Source organism: Epinephelus moara, chromosome 3 (assembly GCF_006386435.1).
Source record: "Epinephelus moara isolate mb chromosome 3, YSFRI_EMoa_1.0, whole genome shotgun sequence".
Taxonomy (NCBI): Eukaryota; Metazoa; Chordata; class Actinopteri; order Perciformes; family Serranidae; genus Epinephelus; species Epinephelus moara.
Genome location: NC_065508.1, coordinates 10,495,119 through 10,522,568, shown reverse-complemented (window position 1 = coordinate 10,522,568; position 27,450 = coordinate 10,495,119). Strand labels below are relative to the sequence as shown.

General features: G+C 41.0%; 1 protein-coding gene across 1 annotated transcript; it reads left to right on the top strand.

Moving 5' to 3' along the window:
• The first annotated feature begins 12,832 nt into the window (after positions 1 to 12,832).
• LOC126387896 (beta-2 adrenergic receptor-like) lies at positions 12,833 to 26,621 on the top strand. The gene is made up of 4 exons (XM_050040647.1): positions 12,833 to 13,076; positions 17,921 to 18,083; positions 18,195 to 18,486; positions 19,322 to 26,621. Exons 2-4 carry the CDS (start codon positions 17,924 to 17,926, stop codon positions 20,367 to 20,369), a joined length of 1,500 nt encoding a protein of 499 aa, XP_049896604.1. The 5' UTR covers positions 12,833 to 13,076; positions 17,921 to 17,923; the 3' UTR covers positions 20,370 to 26,621.
• Positions 26,622 to 27,450: the final 829 nt, after the last annotated feature.

Below are 27,450 nucleotides of genomic sequence, written 5' to 3'. Positions count from 1 at the left end.
TGGTTGGTGAAGTGATTAACATTGATCATTTTGTTACAGTGCAATGTTCTGCTGGGAGACCTTTGGTCATGGCATTCATGTGGATGCCACTTGATGTCCTCCACCCACCCAAACTAACTAAGCTAAGTAACCCCCCCTCAGCAGAAAAACGGGCCATGTCTCACCACAAAAACTGCTCAGGAATGGCCCGAGGAACATGACAAAAAGCTCAAGGTGTCGACCTGGCCTCTGAATCTCCCACACCCCAATCTGAAGTGCTGGTACCCCACCTCACAACTGACAGGTCTCAAATGATCCGAAGCCAGCACCCTGGTGCCAGACACCACAGGACACCTTCCAAAGGTCATGTGTCCATGCCTTGACATGTCAGAGACAAGTCCGATCCAGGGAGGCCCCACCGTGGATTATGGGTACCTCTGAGGTACATTGCGTCCCATTAATGCTTGATCAGATTTGGATCTGGGGACTTTGGAGGCCAGGTTGATGCTTTTAGCTCTTTGTCACATTCCTTGGGCCATTCCTGAGCAGTTTCTGCAGTGTGGTATGGTGCATTTTCGTGCTGGGGGGGCCACTGTGAGCAGGGAGTGCTGCTGCCATGAGGAGAGATACTTGATCTACAGAGGTTTTTGGGTGGGTGGAGCGTATCAAGTGGCAACCTCATGAATTTCTGGACCAAAAGTTCCCCAGAAGAACATTGCATTGGCACAAGATGACCAATGTTACTCACTTCACACAGTGGTTCTAATTTTTTGGCTGATTGGTGTACCTAACTAACATCATGTAACAAATGTACTTATTTCAACCCAAATCGTGATTTTTGCGTAAACCTTGATTTGGCGTCTAGACCTTAAGAAACTGCGCCCATTTCACAACATTGGATATGCACCATTTGGCCTACTGGTAGGTGCAGTTTGCCACTTCTGAAGCATTATAAATGTGATAACAGCTGATAAAGGCCATTTAATGGACTGATATTAACATTCGAAACAGGTGGTTTTGTCAAAGTCAGACAGCTGATCCTGCGGTTTACTTTTACAGTCAAACTACAGCACATTTTAAGACACAGGAAAGACTGCAAAGATCCATCATCCCCCTGAAGACTTTTATTGATAAAAGCCTGAGGACACAAAGTATGAGAGAAGATTACACCTTGTCTTGCTGCACAGCATGAGGTATTGATGTTTCACAAATACTTCTACTCTCAACCTCACAAGTTTCTCTTCACAACAAGACTGGATGTTGCCAATGTGTGTGTGTACGTGTGCGTGTGTTCATCGCAGTGTGGAGACACAAGTCTGTACATCCAGTCACATTGAGTAGACTCTCCTCCCATTTCGAGACAAAATTTCTGTCCTGGTATAAGAAACAAAGGTTCTGGTGAACGTGCGTTTTTGTGGGTTTATCAGTCAGGAAATGGGACAAGGTGAAAGTGAGGTCACTGTCACTGTGAGTGTGTGTGTGTGTGTGTGTCTGTGTGTGTGTGACAGGGAGCATATTCACTGTTCTACCTCCGCCTCCATAAATTAGGGGGTCATAAGTTGGCTCTCTCTGTGTCAGGGTGCTGTTATATGGAGTGAGATTTATTGTTGCTACATCTGAATCTAGAGGCCAAAGGTCACAGCACACACCCCAAAATCATAAGATTAATAACTAACAGGAATGAAGGCATGGCTGATAAATCAAAAACAATATTCCCATTCTTTTTCTAAATAAAAGATAAGCCACACCTCATGTCCACAGATCTTCAGATAGACGATTTACAATACATTCCCCCTCGCTTTGTCCTGAAATACATCACCTGAAGACACATTCCTGTAACAGTGTTTTGTAGTTTTTCTCTTTCCCACAAACGTCATGGTAAAATCACCTCAGGGCTTTCTCTTCGTGTGGGTTTATCATCATATCAGAATGTAATTACCATAACCATCATTCAGCCAACACATGTAGTCGAGTGTTATTCCAAGGTACAATGGTGTCATCTTTCACACTGGGAGGCATAAAATAATATCAGTCAGCCATCTTGACTGTGAAAACAAAGTGAGAGTTACACACAAGTTTTATCTGCAAAGACACAGGGGACAAATAATTCAAGCCAGGACAGCTGGGAGCTGTATTTCTTACAACTCAACTCTGTATTGAAACACCTTGGCATTATGGCACCGGAGTTGCTGTTGTAGTGGATTAGTAAGCCTCGGCATCTCTTTGGGCTGCTTCTCTCTCTCACATCGTTTAAACCTGAGTGTGGGGCCTTTTTTTTTACTGCTTTGGTTTTAATCCAAAGTAGTTGGAGCAGCTGTGTTTGTTTGGACAGACAGGAATTCTGCGATTCTTCAGGGTACAGTAAAATAGCAGGATAGTTCTGTAAATGACGTCTCTGTCCATTTCCACCGGAGAGTGACCTTGGTTAGATGGTTCCTGTGTAAATGTGCATGTTAAGTACAGTGCGTTTAAAGATACAGTTTGGTTTAAGCAAACTGTGAGTGCAAACACTACCTGACCTTCACCCACAAAATGATCATTTGTTAGTCACCCTGAGTTTCCTTGAATTTGTGAAGAAAACTTTGCTTTTCTCACATGCCTCTCTGATGAACGAGAAACCAAAAATGGCCAATATTCATGATGGAATTAAGTAAATACAGACCACCTTTGACAACAGCAAAACTAGGCTATATCAGACACCCGCTTACAAACTCTCACTCAACTCGCAGTAAAATCCAAGCCTCATCTATACAATTCAAAGCACTTCAGAATTTGAGTAGCGAGTGTGCATTTGTTCTATGCTTGTGCATTTTAATGAGCAGAGTTCAGTGCATGAGACTGTATATTCAGAAGTGTTTTAGATGGTGAGATTCTATTGAAATGCATGTGTACTCTCTCAGTGAGTACTGAACATACAGCTGGATGAATGAGACTTGGGTTATACTGCAGGAGCTGTGTGAGAGCTTGTAAACAGGTGTTTTGACATAGTTTTGTTGTTGTTACACACGGACCCCTGTGATTCCAATGCATCAAGATTTTCCTTCCTACTTTATTCAAGCATGCAAATAAAATTTTCTTTATGAATTCAAGGTAACTCGAGGTGAGTAATTGATCATTTTGTGGGTAAAGTATTCTTTTAAAAAGAATTTGCCTGTTTTTCAGTTGTAGAGCTGAAATAATTTGTCAATTAAAACATTAATCAACGACTATTTTGATAATCAAGTAACCATTTAAGTGATTTCTCTGTTTATAGGTGTGTTCATTTTTAGGTTTTTACTGTTGGGCAGTCCACACAACACATCTGAAGACGTCACCTTTTGAAACTGATTAATATTATTCAATATTTCTAACATTTAATAGACCAAACAATTCATCAGCTGAGAGGAATTGGTCTAAGTGTCGAGGCAAATATCTCAAACATGAGAAAATCAAAGCTTGTAATGGCTATAGTAAGAAAAACATATGAATTGTTTGCAAACTTTGTGTCAAAAACTGGCAATTGTGTTTGTTGGTAAGGTTGTCATCTTAGTTAAAGGGGCACTACACCAATTTTACCCATCAAGATCAATTAGGTAACTAGCCACGGCAGATATGAATTAGCCTGTGAAAACAGCTGTATCTAATAAAAATGACATTGATATCATCAGTGCAGGGGCATAGCCATAATTTCACAAGTGAGGGGAGCAGATTGTTCTGGAGCAAGACGATTTTCTTCGAATGATTTATTGAAATATTCTCTCCCATACGGTACATCCTCCCTACTATGCGCTTACAGAGGCAACAGAGGGAGTGTGCCTTTCTGCTGTGATGACAAAGGAAGCAGCAAGTGTGAACCTTGCCCGCCCACGCAGGACAACTTGGAGAAACGAGCCTTGACTTGTTCAAATGAATTGATCGGCTGTCGAATTCGATTTACAGTGTGGGGGACAGATACAGCAACTGTGGGGGACATGTACCCCACATACCCCACATCCACTACACCGCTGCATCAGTGGTATCTCAGCTTGGATACGGTTTTTGTAACATGAAACCTAGATTACAAGATGGGGACATGAAGTTAGAGCATTTTCCAGATGGGGAGGTGTCTAAAGAAGAGACGCAGTTATGTCGTATCAAAAGGAAATTTACTTGTACTAGTGATGAAAATCAGGAAATCTCAGCTGTGCTTTGATCATTCTGAGGCCAACTTTATGAAACTGCTTTCCAAAGGAAGTGAGCACGGTGAGCGATAAGTAAGTGGATGAATTCCTCCTGGTCATAAACATCAGCGTCATCAGCCATAACTTAATGATTTATTTCAATCTATGAAGCTGCAGGCTGTCATGACTACAGAGAAAAAAAAATCGCAGAATGAATTATTAGGGTGAAACAGCCACTTCCAAAGCTGTTGAAATGCTTAATGGTGTAATTCAAGAACACTTGATGCATCTGCTGATCCTGAAGAGGTGAAAAATGCTGAGGATTGTTTGCAAGTGGTCTTTCACCGGGGATGACAAATGACACAAGTAGGGGAAAAAAGGATGCGGGTAAAAGCGCAGGGTGAGCGAGAAAAATAAGGACAGATGAAAGATGAGCAGCAGAGAACAAGAGTCACCCAAGGGGAGAGACAGGCAAAGAAAGGAAGCAGAGAGAGAGTGATGAGGGAGGAGGCAGAGGGGGAGTTATGAACGAGACAAGAGAGGAGATGAAAGAGGAAAGAGCGATGAGGGAGGAGTGAAACACAGCGAGGGTGATGGATGGAAAGACACGAAGAAGGGAGAGTGACGATGATGACAGAGAGAGGAAAAGGAGGGAAGGAAGGAAAGGTGCTGACTGGCAGAAAGAGTGTTTATCTTTCTACTCGCACGCCTCGTCCCTGATCTGTGAGAGGTGGATCTTTCATTTCACCTCTCCTCACCTGTCAACAGTACACACAAACAGCACACAGATAGTGTATGTAACTTTGTATAAAGGAACATTTTTATAACAGCTGAAAAAGTCACTCGTATCACAACTGCAAAGTGATCCAATATAAGGTCATTGTCATGGCGCTGGATTTTCCTGCAACCCTGTTTGACCCTTTCGATCATCACATCTGTCAAAACAGCTGTGTCAGCCAATGAGAGGTGACGCCGGGGCTGTAAGAATACATAAACATGGTATAATGTGGGCGGAGGGAGGCGGAGCAGGAAAAAAATGCTTGTACGAGAGATTTTGAGGGATAACTTTTAGACCCATTCCACTCATATTCCCTTTTATATGCTACAGTACAAAGCAGAGCCTGATTAATGGCCATAGACAGCTTCTCTACATCACTTCACAACATCAGAGTTTCCCTTCAGTATTCAAACTTTTTTTTCAGCTACCTTTTTAGCGTCTGTCATGCAAATTCTGAAATATAAGGCAACACTTTATCTGGATAGTCCACGTACAGGAAGAGTGCCCAAACTTTTTTGAATGGGGGCCATATTAGATCAGTGGTTTTCAAACTTTTTGTGCCCAAGGCAAAATCTCAAGGCACACCTGTATTAATATCTGTGCCCAGTAGCTTCTATAAAGAGTGCTATCACTCTACGGACATTTTTTTTTCCTGTGGTAAGTCATCTTTGCTGGTGCTTTGTTGTATTTGCTCTGTACAATAAATCCATCCACTGTCCCAATAGGGCTTTCCCCTTTTATATGTTATCATCCCTCACACTGGCTGCCAATCAGGGCTTTTGATGTGTCACACAGTAATAATTCCCATGCATGAGCAGTGACAAATAGGTCCCCCGTGAAAGTTTTTTTTAAATAAAATTAAATTAAATTTTTTGTTAGGGTTTACCTCTTTATTACAAAATAGGTGCGCACAACATACTGACACAGTCAATTAAAAATTCACTCATAGCTTTCTGTATAGGCCCAGTTGACCATTGCAATAATAATGTGTGGTTAACACAAAATCCCACAGCACACCTGGATTGGCATCACGGCAAACATCATTTGAGAACCACTGGATTAGACAATGTGAAAATACCTGTGGGACAGCTGCTTCTTGCATCATCATGGGTTATTGAAAGAAACATAAAAATGAGACAAATGCAACTGTTTTATCTTCCATTGAAAAAGTATTCAACTTTTCACGTCTCCTGAAAGTTGCAGCCCTCACTGTCAACTTTATGCTTCTTTCTCAGTTTGTTTGATTGTTTATCATCTGTTAATGAAACACATTAGTTACTACACGATGATGAGGTGTCAGAAAAGTGGTCTTGTTTGATTAACCAGTGTTGGTAGGGAGGCCACATATAGTCTATTCTGAAAGACAAGACGAGGACCATTGATAATCTGTCAGCAGGCCACAATTGGACCCCGGGCCAGACACTGGACATAGGTAGTTTAGAGAGTATTGGTAATATTTCAACCTATGCTGTACAGGTTGAGAGAATAGTTCAAGTTCAGCTAAGTTATTGGAGAATACAAAACTTACAAAAAATATTTGGGACAGGCCTTTAATTCTTTTCACACAAAACTGTTGCTCAGCAAAGACCGGGAAAAACAATCAAATTGTTTATTTAGACAGTATGTAGATTACTTGCCAGACCAGGCATCCCATTGAGACAGGCATTTATTTGTCAAAATGTGTGGCCACACATTAGGGCGTTTAATTGGGACGAGGCTTCTAATTGAAGTTTTATGATATGTACATATGTTCATGAATTGTCACAGATAATCTATGAAACATCTACAGAATAAAGCGGAACAATTAATTTTTGAACTCAACTAGGCTGTTGAAATGTTACTACAAAAAATAAAGGAAAGCAAAAATTAAAAAAAAAAAAACACTGTGGTACATGTATACTTTATACAGCCCAGCAAAAATAGTTTGGTAAAGCATATGTGTAAGAAAAATTCCACAAAACACAAAACTATGATCTTAATCGGGTCATGGTATTCTCTTAGTCCTGCTCATATCACAACACTGCAGTCCATGTTTTGTCGGGTCTTGTTCCAGGAAAGATAAGGGGTTAAGGTCCAGACTAGTTGGTGTAGCAGCAGGAAACATACAGTATGGTCCAGATGTGCATTACGTACAGGATAAACAGTACAGACTGGGCCTCTTTTAGCAGAGCAAATAAGCTGCAACAAAAACCCAGCTGAGGCTGCGAGTGTTTTCTCTGACTTATAGACACTCACTCACTAAAACTGAGATATTAATTACAATGCCTTATCCTGCTACAGATACATTTTTATGCACAGTATGTGTGAAATGTTTTCAATGAGACTTCATTTTTGCACAAACAGCTTATTACGACCCATATTTGAGTTTTTTATTAGGCAGCAACCCGTAGTGGCTGCAATAATTATGATGGGAGCAAAGGAGGAAGTCAGGTGACGTAGTATAAAGAGCGACAAAGTCTGCATAGGCCCCAGGAACGGTGTCTGGCTTTGAGGCCACTTTGACAGATTGGCCAAACTGTGTAATTACAACTTGCACGTCCGTCACGTGATGCCATGGAGGCCAAAAACACTTAATCCATAGACTAACATGTTGAAAGAGACATCTGTAAATTAGCAGATAATATTTTAGCACCAGGACAAGGACGAAACTTAAGGCGGCGAAAGTCCGAGTGGGGAGGGTGGGAGGTGTGGTGTATGGGTCCAGCAAACACCAACTTTCACCTGAGAAAGCTGTGTTCTCGTCCCTTAAAAGCCAAACCCCTGTTCTTTTTTCCTAAACCTTACCACTTCCTTTTGATGCCGAAACCCAACCATGTGCGTTTGTTGTTGAAGGAAAGAAAACGTCATTTCGTGGTAGTGCATTTATTTCAAAAGAGACTCTACGAAAACATTAAATTTCCTGTGACAATGGAAGTGTAGCTTAAAAGAAGAGAACTTGACACGCTGTCAAAGAACGTCAACAACCAAATGCAACCAGGGTACCTTACAAGTATGTGGACATGGAAGGTCCATGTCCAAAACCTCAATATGTGACGACGTCAGAGTAAGAATGTGTTGTCTAAAACTTGTAAAAGTTATCCTACTGTCATTCATTATGGCAAGCCCAAGACTGAGCGACTGGGAGGCGGGGTTAAAGGAAACACTTGCACCATGGCCCCACATTGCTGAAGATTCAAGTAATTTTACACCTCGAACTCAAACTTTTTTGGCAGGAGTGAATGGGACCCATCTCCAAAACTATCAGTGGTAGGGATGTGATTGGGGTGAATGGATGGGTCAAAAGACATAGGACTTTGACCCAGGAGACAGCTGTTCATGTCCTGTATGAAACCAAAGTCAATGCTGATATTGTTATTTGAAGTTACATACTTCATGTCACAATATGTACTCAGCGTCACATTTTCAGTCAGTTTTGGAACGTTTTTACGTTTTTGTCATGATCTGGGTTTTGTTTATATTCTGTTATCCTATGGACTTTGTTTTGGAGTTTTCTGTTTGTGTTTCATGCTATTCATTAATTTTTACTCTGTTTCCTGTTTTATTTTGTAGATTATCTTCTCATGTGTCGTGTCTGGTTTTACTTCCTGCCTTTGTGTGTTTTCCCGCCTGTTTTCTGTCACACCTGTCTCGTTTGTCCTTCCCTGTTCCCAGAGTCTTCCCTTCACACCTGTTCTGTATTAGTCTTGTTTGCTCCACCCTAGTGTTCCCCTCCACACCCTTGTTGTTAGCCAATCTCCATTTCCCTCCTTTTGACCAGTCCTGCCTTTACTGGATGTTTTCGACCAGCTACATTAAAGCTCACTTTTTGTTAAAGACTCATTTGGGTCCTCCTCTAAACTGCCTCGTGACACCTGTAGGGGCACTAACTTAGGAAATACTCCCGTGGGTTGTATCAGAGCATAGAAACAAGCAATGGTCGTAATATGAGTTGGAGGACTTGTTGTTTTTGACACAGTGACAAATTGTGTGAGACAAAGACAAATGTTGCTTCACGGATCATTTGCTTTGCTCTGTAACACAACATGTCATGTCATCTGGTAATGACATCTCATTCTCTGATAAAAGTGTCTGCTGAAAAGTAATTCTCATCATGCAGCCTATCAGCACATTTCTGCTGCACAATTCTTGTGTGAACACAGCTGCATTATAGATTGGTCCCACCACTTGAGGAAGCCACTCGATACGGAGGCATGCCAGTCTGTTATTTCTCAAGAAGTTTTCAAGCTTTCCAGTTTTACTGGGTATTGGATTCAGTGGAAAGTAACAGAGATTAGAGGAGGAAATCCAAAAGAAAAAGACCTTGACACAGACTCACACTGGCAAGCTGAGAGAACCAAACTGCCTCAACATCCTGACTGTCATCTTCCAGTAATTTCCCTTGACTTCTAATCAAACACTTGTCTGGAAAACATAGTGTAGCTCAGCTTGCGTCATACGATCCCTTCAAATGGAACTCATGAGGTCGTATTTTAAGTAGTTGAAGTCATGTTAAAGCGCAATGTAGAAACACTGTTGCCAGGTGACTGCCTTGATCTCTTTTCAAAAATGATGGATTTTCTGTTTTTAGTTTTTTATTTCAAAGTCATTTTTAGTAACATTACAAGCAGACAAAAAAGGGATCACTTAAAAACAGATGTTTTGTAGGACTGAAAAAGCTTTAGTTGCTATGAGCAGTTGGTGTATTGCAAGAAGTAATATTGTCAGTAAAAAAAATGACTTTGAACTATTAACATTTCTTCATTATGTTGAAAATGTAATTTGTTTGCCTAAAAGATGCCAAAGTATTTCACAACTCTGCAGACCTTTCTTCGTTCAAAGTTGTAAATAAAACATCACTGAAATGGGCCGAGGATGATGCAGAGAGCAGATAATAATAATAAGAACAGCTGACAAGGATCAACTCTGACACTGCAAATTACAGACAAGAATGAGCTTTGTATAGGGAGCAGAGCGCTGATATCAGGGGATGGATTCTTTAGGCATTAGAAGGTGTGGCAGGGAGAGGAGGATGTGGAAAGAAGGAGAGAAAGGAAGGGATAGGACAAGGACAGGAAGAGGTGTGGAAAGGAATGTGTTGGGGCTAAACAGACATGAGGATATGGTCATACCGACTGCACTGTTTCTCTTTTCCCATAGGCAGGCAGTGGAAGAAAACATCTGAAGCAGAGAGCGGCTGGATCAAGACGCACAAGACTGTTTGCTTACGTTATCTCACCAGTCATGCCACTTTATTCATTTTTGCCTTTCCTGTGGTTTCCTCTGAGAGCGCAAAGCCCTTAAAATGAACTGCTTGCAGTCTGCACTTGATGAAGGCAGCTTGCACTTGCACGAGCAGAGCGACTGTTTCTCACCAGTAATGACTGCAGATCAGCTGCAGGGTGGTCAAAACACAACTGAGTCAGGCACTGAAGATGAATTGCAGTGTTCAAATGGTCACACAGAGCATTATCACTTATCAGTCCTTTTGGCCACGGGGATGATGCTCTGGGTTTCTTGGCAAACTTCCCCCAAAAAGACTTCAAGAGATGATTAAAGCAGAAGCGATAAAGAATGAAACTGAGAGAAGAGGAAAAGACAGACAATGTTAGGTTTTCACTTTGGTTAAAGTGTTTCCTGTTTCCTTGGCAGAGGAAAGTACAACGTGTGACTGTGGTGATTTCAACAATAACAGAAAGCTATTGCCTTAAAAATAGAACATGTAGTGTGCTCTCTGTCTTTAACACCAGTGCTCACTAAAACACTTCAGCTGGGTGTTTTGCAAAGTTTAAATATAATGATGCATCACACTGATGGCAGGTATGAAACGCCATTTAAGTCAATATTAAATAAATAATCACATAAATAAAAAAATATGCCTATGAAATAAATCCTGGAATAGATAAGTGCGGCAACAGATATATAAAGAAATGTAAATATAAATAAACTCTAAATATCTCTCTCTATATATATATATGCTGTGTATATGCAGGTTACCATCAGCCCGAGGCAGACAGAACAATAAGATAATGTATGTCATTGTAAAAATAATAATAAAATTTACAAAGTAACTTTCTAACTGAACTAGAGATGCACCAGTTTCTAAATTCTGGGCCGATACTGATACTAATGTTTACAATAATTTCGCCAATAGCCGATACCATTGCTTTCATATTGATGTTTCTTTTGGTTTTGGTTGTTATCTATTCCTCTTTTATTGCCAGGGAGACACAGAAATCTACACTCTAAAAAATAAATGTAAAAATAAACAGTTTTAAAATCATTCAGTCCTTCATTTCACTACCTTGAATGAGCACAAATTCAATAATACACATTTATGCCCCTGACAAAGAATATTCCTAGTCAAACAATAGTTGTCATTTAGGGCCATTAGTCAACTAGTCGCCCACATGTTTACGATATGAATTTAATCATTAAATTATATATTTTGGTCGGGGCAACACAATGGTTTACATATCACCTTGGGTTCCTTCACCTTCTCAAAATGATCCCACACTTTGGATTTCCTGCCCGACATGTTATTAACTAGCCTGTGGAATAACCGCAGGTACCAGCCCTGGAAATTAGGGGCCGTACGTGCATCTTAAACCACCTGGAAAACGTGAGGTCAGGCGCTGGCCACTAACATGATCAACTTTTCCGTATTTATCAGACTGAATATTTACAGAAGAAGGAAAAGATATCTGTCGGCTCTGATTGGTTTGTATCGTGACTCCTGTCTGACTGCTGAGCGTGGCCACTTCCTGTGTCTGTCCTTTCAAATTTAAGTCAAACAACAAAAAGGCCTCACCATTATTTAGTGGGCTTTGTTATGTAGTTATGTGGTTGTGACTTGTGACCTTACGTAATATTTCAAAATAATAGTAGTAATAGTATTAGTAACTAGAAAAGCACTCGGAGAGCGCAGATCTCCGCCAAGCAGCTCGGATTTCCCGCCATTTTATTATTTTATCCACTTCGCTTCAACCAATCATCACCAACATTTTATCATCTGTTCCTTGTCCCATTATCAACCTTTCCTGAAAATTTCATCAAAATCCGTTTAGAACTTTTTGAGTTATTTTGCAGACAAACAAACAGACAAACAGACCAACACCGGTGAAAACATAACCTCCTTGGCTGAGGTAAAAATAGTGAAAGATAAACATTTTGATTTTTTTTTTTCCCAGTTAGTGGCGCCCCCTATGGTTGAGAGTCCCTTTAGCATTTGCCTATACTGCCTATGCCACGGACCAGTGCTGCTCAGTAGAGTCAGTTAAACTCAGTTTAAGCTGAAATAAAACTACAGGCAGGTTGTCGAGTCGATGCTCAGAATTTTGAGCTTACTCTTAACTGTAAAGCAATCCCTATTTTAAAAGAAAAATCTTGCACAAACAAGAGGCACACACTGAACGTACTGTACTTTGCTGCATCCTCTGACCTGGATTCAACATGCAGCATGAAGTGTTTGTTTACTGTGGTTTCCAAATTGTCCTACATAACCACAACAACAGCCCTTGACCCATTCTGTTTTAGCCGCTTTAAACTTAACTGTGACTGTAAATACAATATTTGTATTGCAGTGTCTCAATAAGATAAAGTAAAGTACTCTATATGAAAACATTAACATAGTTCATTCAGGTTGTGGTTATATTTAAGACTGCTCAGCTGCAGCGGTACAGCCACCCAGCAGACAAAAACAGAAGTCTGGCTTTATACCACAGCTCCAGTTTGAGAATGAGCTCAGCAAACTTGCCCTGAATAAACAGAGGTTAAAAAACTAATATTTCCCAGAGGGCACCGGGTGCTGCTGAGGTGTCAGTACAGCCAGACATGCGATATACACTAAAAGGCATTCCTTGGCCTCTGATAGGCTACTGTCCTGCTGTGATGTCATGAGGGCTTGCTTATAAAAAAAGGGTGACGGGCTCAGCTGCTTCAAAAGGGCAAGTGTGCTTGAGGGCTGAGAGAGTGTGTTCATACATGTAGGGGAAGGGGAGAGCGAGGCAGAGTGTGTGTGTGTGTGTGTGTGTGTGTGTGTGTGTGTGCATGTCACACACAACCAGACGTTGGTGCCTCAGCAGAAGAGGAAGAGAGAGCAGAAGCTGCTGACAAACACATTATAATGTTACTTTGTGTTGTGGATTTAAAGGTGTTTGGATTATCAAGTCACTGGATTGTAAATCACAGGACGGAGCCTGGAGGTAGGAAAACTAAAAATAAGGTTGAGTCTGGTTTGTCTACATATGTTTGTCTACATGCATACAGTGTGTTCTTTAAATATATATATACTTTTAAAAACATCCACTCGTGATGACACCATGGCTATTTTAAGAGCTGTGGTGGCATTAAAAAGACGTTGGTGTTCAATTATATGGTAAGAGGTCAGTTAGATGCCATTAAACTAATAAAAGTTATTTTGCTGTAGTTATTAAACCACTTCATATTGTTTTGACGCTGTAAAATGCACCAATTTCCAATGACAATGGACTGAGGCAGTTAAAAGTCAGTGTTAAATTCAGTCACAACTGAAGTCTAATGTCAGATTTGAAGCTCTTTTACCATATGGTCATAGTCATTTTGTGAACATGTTTACCACACATGTTGAAAATCTTACCTCTGAAATATGGTATTATATTTTTAAATTATATATAGGCATAATTCTGACTGTCTTTTCTTTATTCTACGAGCTGCCACACAAACAAGACCTCTGACCAAACCCAATTTAGCAGGAATAATTCAGGTTGTTTAAGTGTGAGGGTGTTTCTCTGGCTCACTCAATCCAAACTTGCTTTCATCTTGAACCTCCACAGTTTAGTTTATCAGGATGGCAAAATGTTTTATGGCTCAGCTGTTATTAGAGCATGTGTGCCTTTCACAAAGTTTACAAAGACATCTCTCTTTGCTCACAGTTTGGCATGCTGTCATCACTTTATCCTACCAAGAATTGCAAAAGCTGGGTGTTCTGCGTGCATGCGTATTTTCGTGTTTGCACGTGCACTTGTGTGCCAGTGTGTCTGTGCATGTACTATTGTGTGCATTTTTTGTGTGTTTAAGTGTTTACTATAATTACCACCACTAAGCTATCTTTGCCCAAATATTAGGATATTTATGTCACAGTAAATCTTTTGTGTTTGGCTGTTGGCCTCAGAGAGCTGGTCAAGTTTCTTTGTGCGTGTGTGTGTGTGTGTGTGTTTAAACAGCTCAGGCAAGGACAAGAACAAAGTGAGTACAGCCTCTTTCGTAAGCTTGTTGATGTATTAGCGCAGGTTGCCGCCCAGATTATCGATCTGATCAATGGGGGGAGTCAACAGTCACAAGGCACCAGGGTCATCAGTGTAAAGGGTGGCAGGGTCCGCCTCAAGCTTCATGACGAAAGCAGCAAAAGCTTAGAACATTTTGCAAACATGAATAAAAGATGAAATCATTCCTTTGGTTATGTGTATGTGGCATAATATTGGGTGTGCAATACATTATCGTCTGTCAGCGCAGACTGTGCTCCATCCATTCCAAAAGTAACAGCCTCCTAAGCATCAGTAATGAAAGATTGATTTTTAAAATGAGTCTGCAGTCCACATTCCAGCAGATCCATCATTTGCCTCACACCCTGGCACCTCTGTCTGTGCTGAATGGAAATGTGTTGAGTGGAGGACATTTTAAAAATTGTGACAAATTTTTACATAAAGTAGCTTCTGTGACCGGAGACCATCTGACTGACAGCATACTAACACTGATAATTATGCTGTATTACCACAGTAATGTAATGACACTGCAAGGCTTTTACTGAGGGCCGCAATTTATTCCACTTGTGAAATAATTGTCATAAAAAAAAAAAAATCTCGTCATGGTCCACCCTGGTAATTGAAATGCGTCCCAAAATTCAACACTTTGCTCATTGACCGCAGGAGAAGTGGGTAAACATTTACGAATCAAAGCGGCTCTTTACAGCGCAATTGATTGTGTTGGAATAAAGCCAACATACATATGAATCCAGGTGTGCATGCACACGGAAGATCCAGTTGAGCAAACAACCTCGGGAGGTAGTCAGGGGTGCATTAAAAAACATAAGCCGTACATGCTGCTCCCTCTCATAAGAGCAACACAAAAATAAATACACCACCACCTGTAAAACAAACAGGTCAGACAATGAGCAGCTGTTGTGGGACCACTTATCATCTTAAACCTTCGCTTACTTTACATTTCTTATAGTACCATCCCTTGAATGTTAAGATGAACAGTCAAAATAGTAATTGGTCACCTTGTATTATTGCCAGGTAGGTCTGATGTGAATTTGGGCATTGCTGTAGAAGAGCTACAAGTGATGATGCCAGACGAGAGGTGTATTATCAGGAATTAATGGATGACGGGAAAACCAGAGCTGGCTTTCTCCATACAGTCAGCTGGCAGGGCATTATCCCTCTTATACCATGGGCACTTGCCAAACAAACAAACAAAAAAAAGAACATTGAGACCATGCAATCAATATCTAGTTTTTCACAAGTCGTAACTCAGTTCCCTGGTAACACCTGAGGGTTTGACTAATACCTAACACAATCATTCCCACCTCATAAAGATGTTGTGTAATGTAATGGAAATGAATTTCATTAAATATGACTTGGCAGCTGGAGATATTTCTAGTCTGCTGAACCAGTAAAACCACTGATGTATAACGAGAACTGGATACAGTGATGGAGGCGGGGCCCCGTTCATTACAATCAAAGTTGCTCAGTGGTACATGAAGCTGAAAAAGCTCAACTGTTGCGTATTAAATTAGCCAGACGATCGGTGCTGCTTCCGCATTGTGTTGCCTATAGAGCAGGCACACTAGAGACTTCTGTCAGCCGAATGCATTACTTTCGTTTTAGCTCTCCGTTAACTTAAATGGGGATAAAATGATTCAACAGTGCAGCTCTTCTCCAAATGTTATCGGACTGAATGGATCAAATCCTGATAGGGAAACAATTCATTTTGTGGGGGTTGTGATGCTACAAAGAATGTATCCACTGATTTACAAACGTCCCCTTTGCAGTGTAAGTCTGTGGGAAAAAGAAAATTGACTTCAAACCCCAGCACACTTCCTTGAGGCCTGCATGAAAACCCTCTGGCTAAGCTATGAGTCATAAAGCTAATCTTACGCTTACAAGTATAAGTCAATAACATTGTGTACGGCTGACAAACAGTGAATACAATTTGACAGTATGTTTAACAGCAAGACTAGCAGCTATCCAGCCATGTCATTGTCCCCAAATCAATATCAAGGTTTCCATGGTCAAATGATATGCCATGGGAAAGGTTACTGTCGGCCGTAGCCTGAGGTAGCAAGTTTGCAAACAGTGAATGGGAAGTGATGATTGCTGATCTGAAACAAATATCAGTAAGTTCAGAGGAGCAGTGTACTTCTCCCAGCTTGTGTGTTACAGTTGCCAGTCTGCAGTGCTCAGAGGATGAGGGACTGAAAGACTACATCCAGTGCTGAAAACAGATATGTGATAAATTGTAAATGCAGGCTTTGACTGCGTACCTGTTATGCTCGCTCATTTTAGATATAGGCTGATCAGGCCAGTATCAGCACATTCACTTTGACTGGTGAATAGACAGTTTTGCTACTTAGTAGGTGTCCATTATCAGGAATAAATGGACACCATGCAGCCAGTCATAATCATATTATAAACATTTACCCAGACCATGCAGCTAATCAACCCTGTCCAAAAAAAGGTTGAATACATTTTGTGTAATGCCTAATAAAAATGCATAGGAAATGTAGTCAAGTCAGGTGAGTCGCTTGTGCTGCTATATTCACACACACACAATATATATGTATGTATTCCTCTCACTGCAATATACAACCAGTGCAGCCATAGTAATGAGGTGCAATATGATGGTTTATGCTCTGCCATTGCTGCTCATATGGTATTTTAGAAGCCCCAACACCAAGGCAGTCATCCATCTTCCCCAGCATATACCTGAATGCTATGCATGTGTGTGCAGAAACCAAATGTAAACCTGGACCTGTCGATATTTGATCCCTGCTACTGTAAAACCAAAATACTTTTAAATAACATACTTTGTATGCCATGAATTGACTGAAGACCTGACGTGAATGGTAAGCCGGATATGAGAAACTTAGATGCAACAGCAGTACAAAAGCTGATGTCACATATATGCCAACATGAGGGTGAAAGTAGTGTGTGAACTAGATCATGGGTTTCGGGAAGCCACCTTCTTCGGGAAGGCTGCAAGCATGTAGGCCAAATTGCTTTATGTTAGCACATTATAATAAGTCGACCACATCAAAGCTCCACATGGGTATAAAAACCAATACAAGCAGGGCACACTGTGCTCTACAGAGTGACGTGCTACACTCTGTGGTTTATCGGTACAAATAAGACGAGTAGGTGAAATTGCAAAACAGCCTATAAGTGCACAAATGTATAAATGTTAAATCAAAAGTACAGCAGGCTGCCTTCAAGACATCCAGTCCTCACACACACATGAGCATAGTAATTTCTCGATCATCATCATGAACCAGTCATACATCAGTAATAGCCTCATTTTACACAGCCAAGCTCCTCCTGGCTCCCCCTGTAGTTTGCACCCTGGGTGAGCGACTCATATGGATGCAGACCACTGAACCCGATGAACTCACAATGACACAGAGGGATACATAACTTCCTCTGTGAAAAAGCACATATATTCATCATTGTAATGAAAAAAGAAACTCTCACCAGATGACCAATGTCCCTCTGAAAATACCGCTCCACTACAGCTTGGCATGCTCTTCAGCAGAAAGAATATGTTCATATCCAAGTAGTTAACTCACAGGCAAAATCACATATGATGGACAACATGTGTAATTCCATTCATTTGGACAGTGGAATAACTTTAACCTTGAAGCACAGTGGGAACTGTCTCTGAACAGAAACGTGCAAGGACTCATTAAAAATCACAGATGGTGAAAAGAAAGACTCAAAACCCCAACTCGACCTCTCCTGTGCTGTATTAATCAATCATGACCAAAGTTGTATTAATCTGTGTCTCCTGACTGTAGATCATGGAACATGCAAGTGCTGTCTCAGCACTGGCTAACCAATCACAGTACAGCAACTCCTCCCTAGTCCCTGATTTGACGGCAAGATCTTCGGAGTACAGTGATGCAGAGCTGGTGCTGCTGGGTGTTGCAATGGCCATCCTGGTTCTGGCCATAGTTTTTGGTAAGTTACGAAAAATGTCATTATTTCATTTAGTTGATGGTTTGTTGAATTAATTGATTGGAGGATAACTTTTAATTACAACACTCTGAATCTATCTTTTCCCCTGTGCAGGTAACGTGCTGGTGATTACAGCCATCCTGCGGTTCCAGCGACTCCAGACAGTCACCAACTTCTTCATTGCCTCACTGGCTGTTGCCGACCTCATAATGGGTTTGGTTGTGGTGCCCTTTGGCTGCAGCTACATACTGTTGGGAGCTTGGCAGTTTGGAAACTTCATGTGTGAATTCTGGACAGCAGCTGACGTGCTGTGTGTGACGGCCAGCATTGAAACCCTGTGTGTGATTGCTCTGGACCGCTACCTCGCCATTACCTCACCGCTCCGCTACCCAACGCTACTCACCAGGTATGATTGAAGGACTGAAGGAGAGCAATTATTTAAATTATAAACTTTCAATCACAAGTGTTTCTTCCTACTTATGCAATAGTACAAAGTCATTCAAGGTGAGGAACGCTGCTGCTGCACTACAAACTCTTTAGTGTTGAGTACATCTGGCCACACCCCAGCCAGTAATGACACGGCAGGTGTTTTCATCTACTGTCAAAGGCAAACCATCATGTTTTGGGATGTGTCCAGTGTTCACCAAAACAAATTCCTTTCTGACACTATTTTGCAAGGGCACTGTTGCTGCACCCTGAGCTTAGTGCCACTCAAGTCAGTTGTGATTGCTTTAAAGAAATACAAACAACGTAGAGCACTTTTTATTCCTCAGTGCAGAATTACAGTGGGTTCAGCTAGACCTTTCTCCTGCACTTGCACAGCGCAAGATAGCTCAAGCTATGCAAGACTCGTTTTATACAGCAGCTGGGATTTTGAAATCATGACCATCTGAAATGCAACAGTAACTTTCTGCTCACATTGCATTGTGGGTAATGTAGTTAATGTGTTTTTTGACAAGGAAGAAGATTGCATAGAATAAAAAAGGAGATATATCTGGTTCTGCAGAATTGATTTTTTCATTATCCATCATGAATCTGACAATGTTAGCGGAATGCAATGCTAATTTTGTGCAGTAGTACAGTTAAATTTAGAATGTGGCCAAGGCAAAGGAGATGGTTTGTTAGCTAGTTAACACATTTTGCCAGTTTTAAACACCTAAAATAATATCAAATCAACATCCCTCACCTGTTTACAATATTTTTCACCTGTGTGCATTCTCTTGTCTCCTGCTGCTGACCAGAGGTCGGGCCTTTGCAGTGGTCCTTGGGGTTTGGGCAGTGGCCTCCCTCATTTCCTTCCTTCCCATCCATCTGAAGTTGTGGGTTTCAGATGATGAGGAAGCTCGTCAGTGCTTGGCCAACGAGCACTGCTGTGATTTCAACACCAATGCAGCATATGCAGTGTCCTCCTCAATTGTGTCCTTCTACCTGCCGCTGGTGGTGATGATCTTCTTGTATACCCGGGTCTTCCAGGAGGCTCAGAAGCAGCTGGAGAAGATCAGAGGGAGGGAGAGGCACTTCTATAACTTGCATTACACTGCACAGCTGACTTATCCTGATGATAGTCCAGCGATGAATAAACTCAGAGTAGGAAGGGAGGTGGGAGAACAAGCAGGAGAAGACAGATTAAACATGCAGAAAACAGGAGATACTGACACGGGTAAGGAGGAAAAGTTAGCAGAAAGCAGAGCAAGGACAGACAAAGGGGAAGGAAAGCACTCTGCCACAAAGCGTCTTAAGTTCTGTCTGAAGGAGCACAAGGCTGTGAAAACTCTGGGGATCATCATGGGAACCTTCACATTTTGTTGGCTACCCTTCTTCATCCTCAACATACTCATGACCTTCCTCAACTTGGGTGACATTAGGCTGCTCTTCAGACTCCTCAACTGGCTGGGATACTCCAACTCAGCCTTCAACCCGCTCATCTACTGCCGCAGCCCTGACTTCAGGCACGCCTTTCAGGAGATACTCTGTTTGAGGGGCAAAAGGGGGAGCTTGGGAGGAAGGAGAGGATGGGGATGGTGCAGGGAGAGAGAATGTTACTCCAAGCCCTCAGGCAGGACGAAAGAGAACTCAGACCTGAATGGTGTCAGGGGGCTGGACGCTCAGCAGAGGTCAGGATGGAAAGACAGTTTGGAAAGCTCTATTCAAGACAGCTCGCTAACTTTGGCTCCTCGGGCCTCTTGCTGTGAGCAGGTTTTAGAAGTTGCTCCTGGTTCCCTGACAAACTGGCAGGCCAACAATTCTGCTAACGGAAGCTGTAAGGAAAGTCTGGCTTCAATCGCTTGACCAATTAGGATTTTAGACTTTACAGTGTTTTTGCATTGCCGTGCTGTGAACTTCAAATTGATGAAGCTCAGAATGTTTGTTTTGGGTTGAGACTTTAGCTTCTAGTTTTGTTACTTAATATTCTGTTTATTTCAGTCAATGTTACTGATGTTTTTTGTGAATGAAATATATTAGAATGGGCACAATAAGGCTGGATTACAACCTCACAATGCAAAAGTAAACAAAATGTATAGCCTGAATAATAATGATATCAGACCAGGAAGACTAAAAAACAGAAATTATAACTGCATATTTATTATTTGCTACTGAAATATAGACAAAGACAGGAGTAAAATGTTGACGAACAATTCTGCTGTTCCATGTCAACGGTTGATAATGAAATTCCATGCTCCTTTACTGAAGCGGTAAAGTAGGAAAATCCTTTTTATACCAGACCCTGACTGATGGGTTTGGGTGACTGAGGTCCCCATAAGAAAATGTTCTTCTTATTTTTCTTAAAGCACCTGAAAATTTTTCTTTAAGCATTTTTCTTTCTTCTATGTGTAATGTTTATGACAAAATAAGCAACAATCAAAGTTTAAAAATATGTTTTAGGTATCATTTAGCAAGAGCATTACAATTGAAAACTCGGCTAATGTGCTTCATGAACAGCCGTGCTTGCAGTTACTATTTTTAATGCCGTTATCTTCAAATCACGAGTTAATTATTCAATTATCTCGAGGAAACAAAAGTTGTTTTCTTGTGGAAATGGGTTCATTTATGTCAATTCTCAAGAAAATAAAAGACCATTTTTTAGAGACAATAAGGTAATTTATCACAAACAAACAACTTATGTCGAGATCACAACATAATTATGGCTAACTCGAAAATAAGTGTCTGGTTCCGCGGTCACATTACTGGGAGGGAGGATTCATAACAATTTCTGCCTGTGTTCGACCTCGACTGATGTACAATCTGATATGTTGTTCAGTAATGGGTACTCCTTGATCTGATATTGTCAATTTGAATCAGTGGCTTCAGTTGTCAGGACGACCTCCATGCATGCTGAAACGGCATTCCTGATGACAAACACACAAGGCCAAAACACACTGATGGTGAACGCTGAGCTTCAATAAATACGCCCCTACCCTATCCTACCAGCGACACCAAGATGTGTGCCGGCACTCCTGGATGCGCTGCCCCACTGCACTTTACACCACTGTCCTATTCCAGCCTCGCTGCCCCCAGAATAAATGCATTTTCCCCCCACTAACTGTCTGTTTGTACATACCAGTTCCTGTAGCAGCTCTTTTTCTTTGCTCCCGTGGCAGCTCAACTCCTCTCCTCACCACTGAAGCAAAGAGAACTCTGTTGCTGTCTTGTGTGAGACAAAGAATGGATGAGGAGAGACATGTTGTTGAGGTCGAGAAATATCCCGAGCTAAACAACCCACAGTCCTGACATTATAAAGACAATGGTAAAAAGATATTGCCTGAGGAGTCATAGCTCTGGTGACTGGCTCTTCAGGTGAGAAATCAACTTTAATTGGTGAGTGTCCACACATGCTTTTAAGCTACTGCATAGGCGCAGATCTTTCAGTAAAAGTAGTAATAACTTTGCATGTTCATCTATTTAAGAGCTGCAGCGTGATGTGTCATGACACACCGCGCAGCAGCGGCGCCAGGGTGTTTGCAGCATAAGAAAAAGGACAAAACGACCTTTTGCTTCCTCATCATAATAAGTTGATGATCTCATTATCTCAAGATAACAAAGGTCATTTTCTTGAGATAACAACACAATTAACTCGTGATCTTGAGATAACGGCGGAAAACAAAATGCAAGCAAGGACATTCTCGGCTTCCACTGAAATCTCTTATGCAAACTAACTAAAAAACCAACCCAATCACCAGAAAAGATGTTGGCAATGAACGTCGGATACGTTACATATACACATTGTTATGTAGCAGATAAATTGGAATTTTACATTTCAAGTTTCAAAACGCTGTGGTTAATGTGTGGTTAGGTTTAGGCACAAAAACCACCTGGTAGGTAAGGAATAGACCATGTTTTGGCTTAAAATACCCCATTTGGAAGGCACCATCTTTCCAGGAAAAGGAGCTATTTCTCGGTAAAAAAACAAGGGCTTTTTGTGATACCAAGTCCGACGACAAGTCCCAACAAAACACCCACATGTGGAGCCTAAAAGCCAATGGAAACACACCCCCAGTCGCTACAAAAACAATAATACTTGGAGCTGAACAGCTAATGGATACACACCAACAGGTCGCTGTAAAACACCCATGACTGAAGCCATAAAACACAAATGCTTATGTTACTTGTTGGTCTCGAACAGAAATCTGAAGTTTGGCAAATGTGCAAATGTAATATTTTCGTGATATGCAGGAACCTATGAGACTGGGCTGCTTAAACTAACTTTGGCCGAAAATTGTGTGTCATTGTAGGATCCCACATCGCATAGTAAAAAGCTGAAGAGAAAAAAAAAAACAATTTTCAGACCTTTAAGTGAACTTTAATGACCATTTAGTTAGGATCTTGCAAAGCTTCCACATTACTGAAGCCTCTGCAGTCAAAAACACACACAGGCCATATGGTACACATCAGAATTATCATTGTCATTTTCTACACAAACCCACAAGCCAGTAAGCACACGCAGGACTTTAGCGTCTCAAGCCCATGCTGCACAATCAGCCAAAACCTCTGGGAAGCAGAGATTAAAAAATACATTTTGTTTTGCCCTGTGGCTAAAAGTCTTATTTGAAACAGAGGGACTCATTTGAGGCTCACTTATCAAAACCTTCTTAGATATTTGTTTTTCATTCCTTCCTGATAAACCTCACAGCTGGTCCAATATCATTTATTGGTGTATATTTGTCTATGAGATAAACATCTGAGACCCAAACTTGTGACTATCATAACTTTCTCCTCTTGTGTTCGCTTTCTTTGAACGCGTATTCACTCGAGATAAGTTCCCTCTCTGTATTTCTCCAAACATCAGCATCTACCCACTCTTTGCTTTCATCCTGTCTGCTTTAGCTCTCTGTTATAGTGAGAACATTGGAATCTGTCAGACAGAGCTGGGGAGATCGTTTTCATGCAGTGGGATTGGTTTTCATAACATTGCCTGTCACACTCACTGTAAAAACGTAGCAGTCAGATTACACATATTTTAAGTGCTTACTTTTATACATGACTTATGTAGTGTGTTTGGATTAGATGACGATGATAAAGTAGCTGACATACATTGTATCCATAGAGACAATGTACAGTCAGATACTCCAAGAGAACAAATTACAAAATAGAGTAATCTCCCCAGCTTGTATATGTATGGATAAATGTTTAATTTATGTGTGTAAAATGTCTCTAAGGTATTGAGGGTTAGTAATTGGCAGTTGTGTGAAGTAAATGTGTTGTTTTGTCTACTTGTGATATCATTAGTTGCTGTTTCTGCATTTTAAAGCTTGAATCATGCCCTTGAATGTTTGTTATGTACTGTATTGTGTATGAGACTTGGATTAACATTTGAATACTGTTGTTGTTGTTTTTTATTCTAAATTCAATAATTCAATAATTTATCTGGTTCTTGAGAAAGAACCAAATTGTTTTAAAGGTCCAGTGTGTAGGATTTAGGGGGATATACTGGCAGAAATGTAATGTCATTTAAGAAGTATGTTTTCTTTAGTGTATAATCACCTGAAAATAAGAATTATTGTGTTTTCATTGCCTTTGAATGAGTGGTTAATATCTACATAGGGAGCAGGTCTTCATCCACAAAGAATGCCATATTGAACCGCCATGATTCTACAGTAGCCCAGAACGGACAAACCAAACACTGGCTCTAGATAGGGCCAGTTTTCACAGCAGCCACTGTAGTTAGTAGCCACTCTGCCCGGCATGTTCTCACTCTGTCACATATCGGCGTTGGGTCATTGACTTTCCACGTCCAGATACAATATGAAAGGTACCCTGGGTGTGTTGGTGGTTGACGTCCTGGGACGCTGTGTCAAGATCTGCCTGTTACATGCATTGTCTTCTTTCAAAATACACTTCTGTTTTCAAAATAAAGTACTACGTCGGTACAACACCGCAAATTGACCATTTTTTTCCTCCAACAACTAACACACAACGTTGGGTTCAGGCAACAAATACATGTGGATGGGTTTAGGAAAAAAGAACAGGGCTTGGCTGTATAATCTTATGGGACAAGAACACTGCTCTCCTGAGTCAAAGTCAGTGTTTGTTGGACCCATCCACCAACCCTCCCACCGACCCTACTCAGACTTTTGCCACCTTAACTTTTGTTCTTATCCCGCCACGTTTCCCTCTGACCCCGCCGAGGCGACTGGCCACATATAACGCCCACGTTAAAGGACGGCTGTCTCTTTCCAAAAGTCACTGCCCAAGCGCCAGATTTCGATGACCTCAGAGTGAGGGTTGCTCTACCACAAGAGCACTGGAAAAACACTGATTCTTTTTAACTTGAAACTGCTTTACTCAGTGTTTTTACCAGTTTAAAGCACCGTGTCTGTTTGTTTCTGAAAAGAAAGAGACCTCTGTGGATAATTTGGCCTCCTGAAAGTTTGGTTAAGATATAAGGTGAGCACACATTAGCAAATGTTGTGACGTGTCAAACAGCATAGGAGAAACAGCTTTATTCAGTGTTTCAACTGGTCTCAATCACCTCGTCTATTTGTTTTGGAGAGGAGGAGACCTCTGCGGACAATTTGGCTCCCGGTAAAAACCATCTGAACAATAAACACTGAAGGAATTATAACCAGGAGAGGTTTAAGCTGGTTGCAATCTGCATTCTTCACTGCTGATGCCACTAAATCCCCCTAAATCTTACATACTGTTCCTTTTATGTGTGTTTTGTATCATGTCTGTTAATACGTGTGGAGTTTAAACAGCACTGAAACACAAGTCTACTCTCAAAACAAGTCATTTTATGTTATACGTGTCTGTCTGGGACGACAATTGCTTTGTTGAACCTGAAAGTTTTACAGTATGTAGCTTTTCACCAGAGGAGCAGATTCTTCTTTCTACCTCCATCAGACTCACATGAATGTCATCTCATCTCTGTAAATATTTATTCATACTCTATTGGATGTTTTTTGTGAGTAAAAGAATGAAGTTTGACATTGTACTGTTTAAATCTGTCACTTAGCTATGGGTGTCTTGGTGTGTGATCACAGGAGAGAAGCAGAGAAAGATAAGAAAAAGAGGAAGATGTGCTGAACATAGCAGCAAACAAATGAAGTCCAATTTAGTTTAATATATGTAGCACAGCTTGCTTTCTAACAAACAACCTGATGGAATTTGGGCCTAACAAGCATGATCATTTCGCTAACTTTGTGATTTGTCGTCCATAAAATTATACTCTTATATTCTTCAGTTAGAAATTACCAGTAAATCCAGTGTTTTTGATGCCACTTGTAGATTTCATTCTTGAGAGAAAACAGCAGTGCAGACACAGTTTGTTTGAATGGATGCTAATCTGATTCTTCCTTTAAACACTGCCAACTCCTGCATTGTAGTTTTTTGTCTTAGCATTTGCACATACCAACTGAATTTGTGATTTGTCAAGTGGCCAGATGGGTTAAAAAACAAAATAGTGTGACAGGCCACGAGCTGCATGCTGTTGACCAAGCAGAGCATTTATCCAAAAACCAAATGTAATCTCATGTGGCATGTAAGAAATTAGCGTAACTCTGGAAAAGATGGAAAAACATTATCTCAAAAGGCTCTTTGTCAACAAATAAAATGAGATCAGGAAATGTGATTCTATTTGCACCGCAACTTTAACCTTTTAAACGAAGCCCGCGGAACAGAGACTTTTTGTGCTTGTTCAGTCAACCAGACTCGGCTTCCCTGTTTGCATTCAAGTTAAAGTGTGTGTGTGTGTGTGTGTGTGTGGGTGTGTGTGTGTGGGTGTATGTGTGTGTGTGTGTGTGTGTGTGTGTGTAGTGTGTGTGTGTGTGTGTTTGTGAGGCAGGATGTACAGTGACAGGTGCAGGCGGTTACAGCAGCTATCAGCTGCTGCAGAGGAAATACAATCAGCTATACTGCCTCAATACACACACAGCGTTACGGGTCGATGGGAAAACACACTGAGCGCGTCGTGTGCGTGTCTGTGAATGTGACTTGTTTCCAATTTCGGTATGTACTTGTTGCGTGTCATATGTTTGTTGTTTCTATAAGTGTCTTGTCTTTTTTTAAATTTGTGTTTGTTTTAAGTATTAAAATCTGCCAACAGATTGTTCTGTGGATTGTGTCTTTCATTATTTAACACCAAGCACCTTTACTGAAGTCTGCTGCACCTGCAAGCTCAACCTCCAGGGCTGAAAAATGGAGCCAACATGGAAATGCCAAAAATGGCAGTTCCTTGAACGGCCACTTGAGGCTGGCTCCAGAAGCGAGTCAATCCCCATGGAGTTTACAGCCTGGTACAATAAAACTGTTTTGGTCTCTACAATTAATTTCTCCCTTGATGACAAATTTATATTTCAGCCTGGTCTCTATTGCTAATTTTAACATTCATGACAACTGTACAGGGAGTGAACCTTTATATAGCTCGCCTGTTTACATTTTATCAAGGCTTAAAGTTACACATAATAAAGGGCCAGCTGCTTTGAGTGACAGGCTGCTGCCAATAGCCTCTTGCCTCTGGTTACCTCTGGCTCCAAAAAAACACGATGGTGACAGCCTTAAACTGGAATCAATGAAATCTCCTTGCACGGCCACAGATCGTCAGGTGCTGGTAGGCAGCAGGAACGTAAGTCATAAGATATACAAAAAAATCCTCCGCACACTGACATAGACTTTACTATTGAAATTTAATGAAGGGAACAACGCGTTTCGCGTTTAGCGTCATCAGGTTCTCCTCATCAGGTCTGACCTAAGCATTCTCAGGTGTGTTTAAATGCTTGCTGGTCACATGACCAATTTCGTTTTTTCTTTTTTCTCTGTTTGTCCAAGCAAGACTCAAAAAAATATACAAAAACAATACAATTACATACATCATGAAGTTGAAAAAGTATGCATCAACCATGGTATAAGTTAAAAACATAAGAATTTCAATGCATGA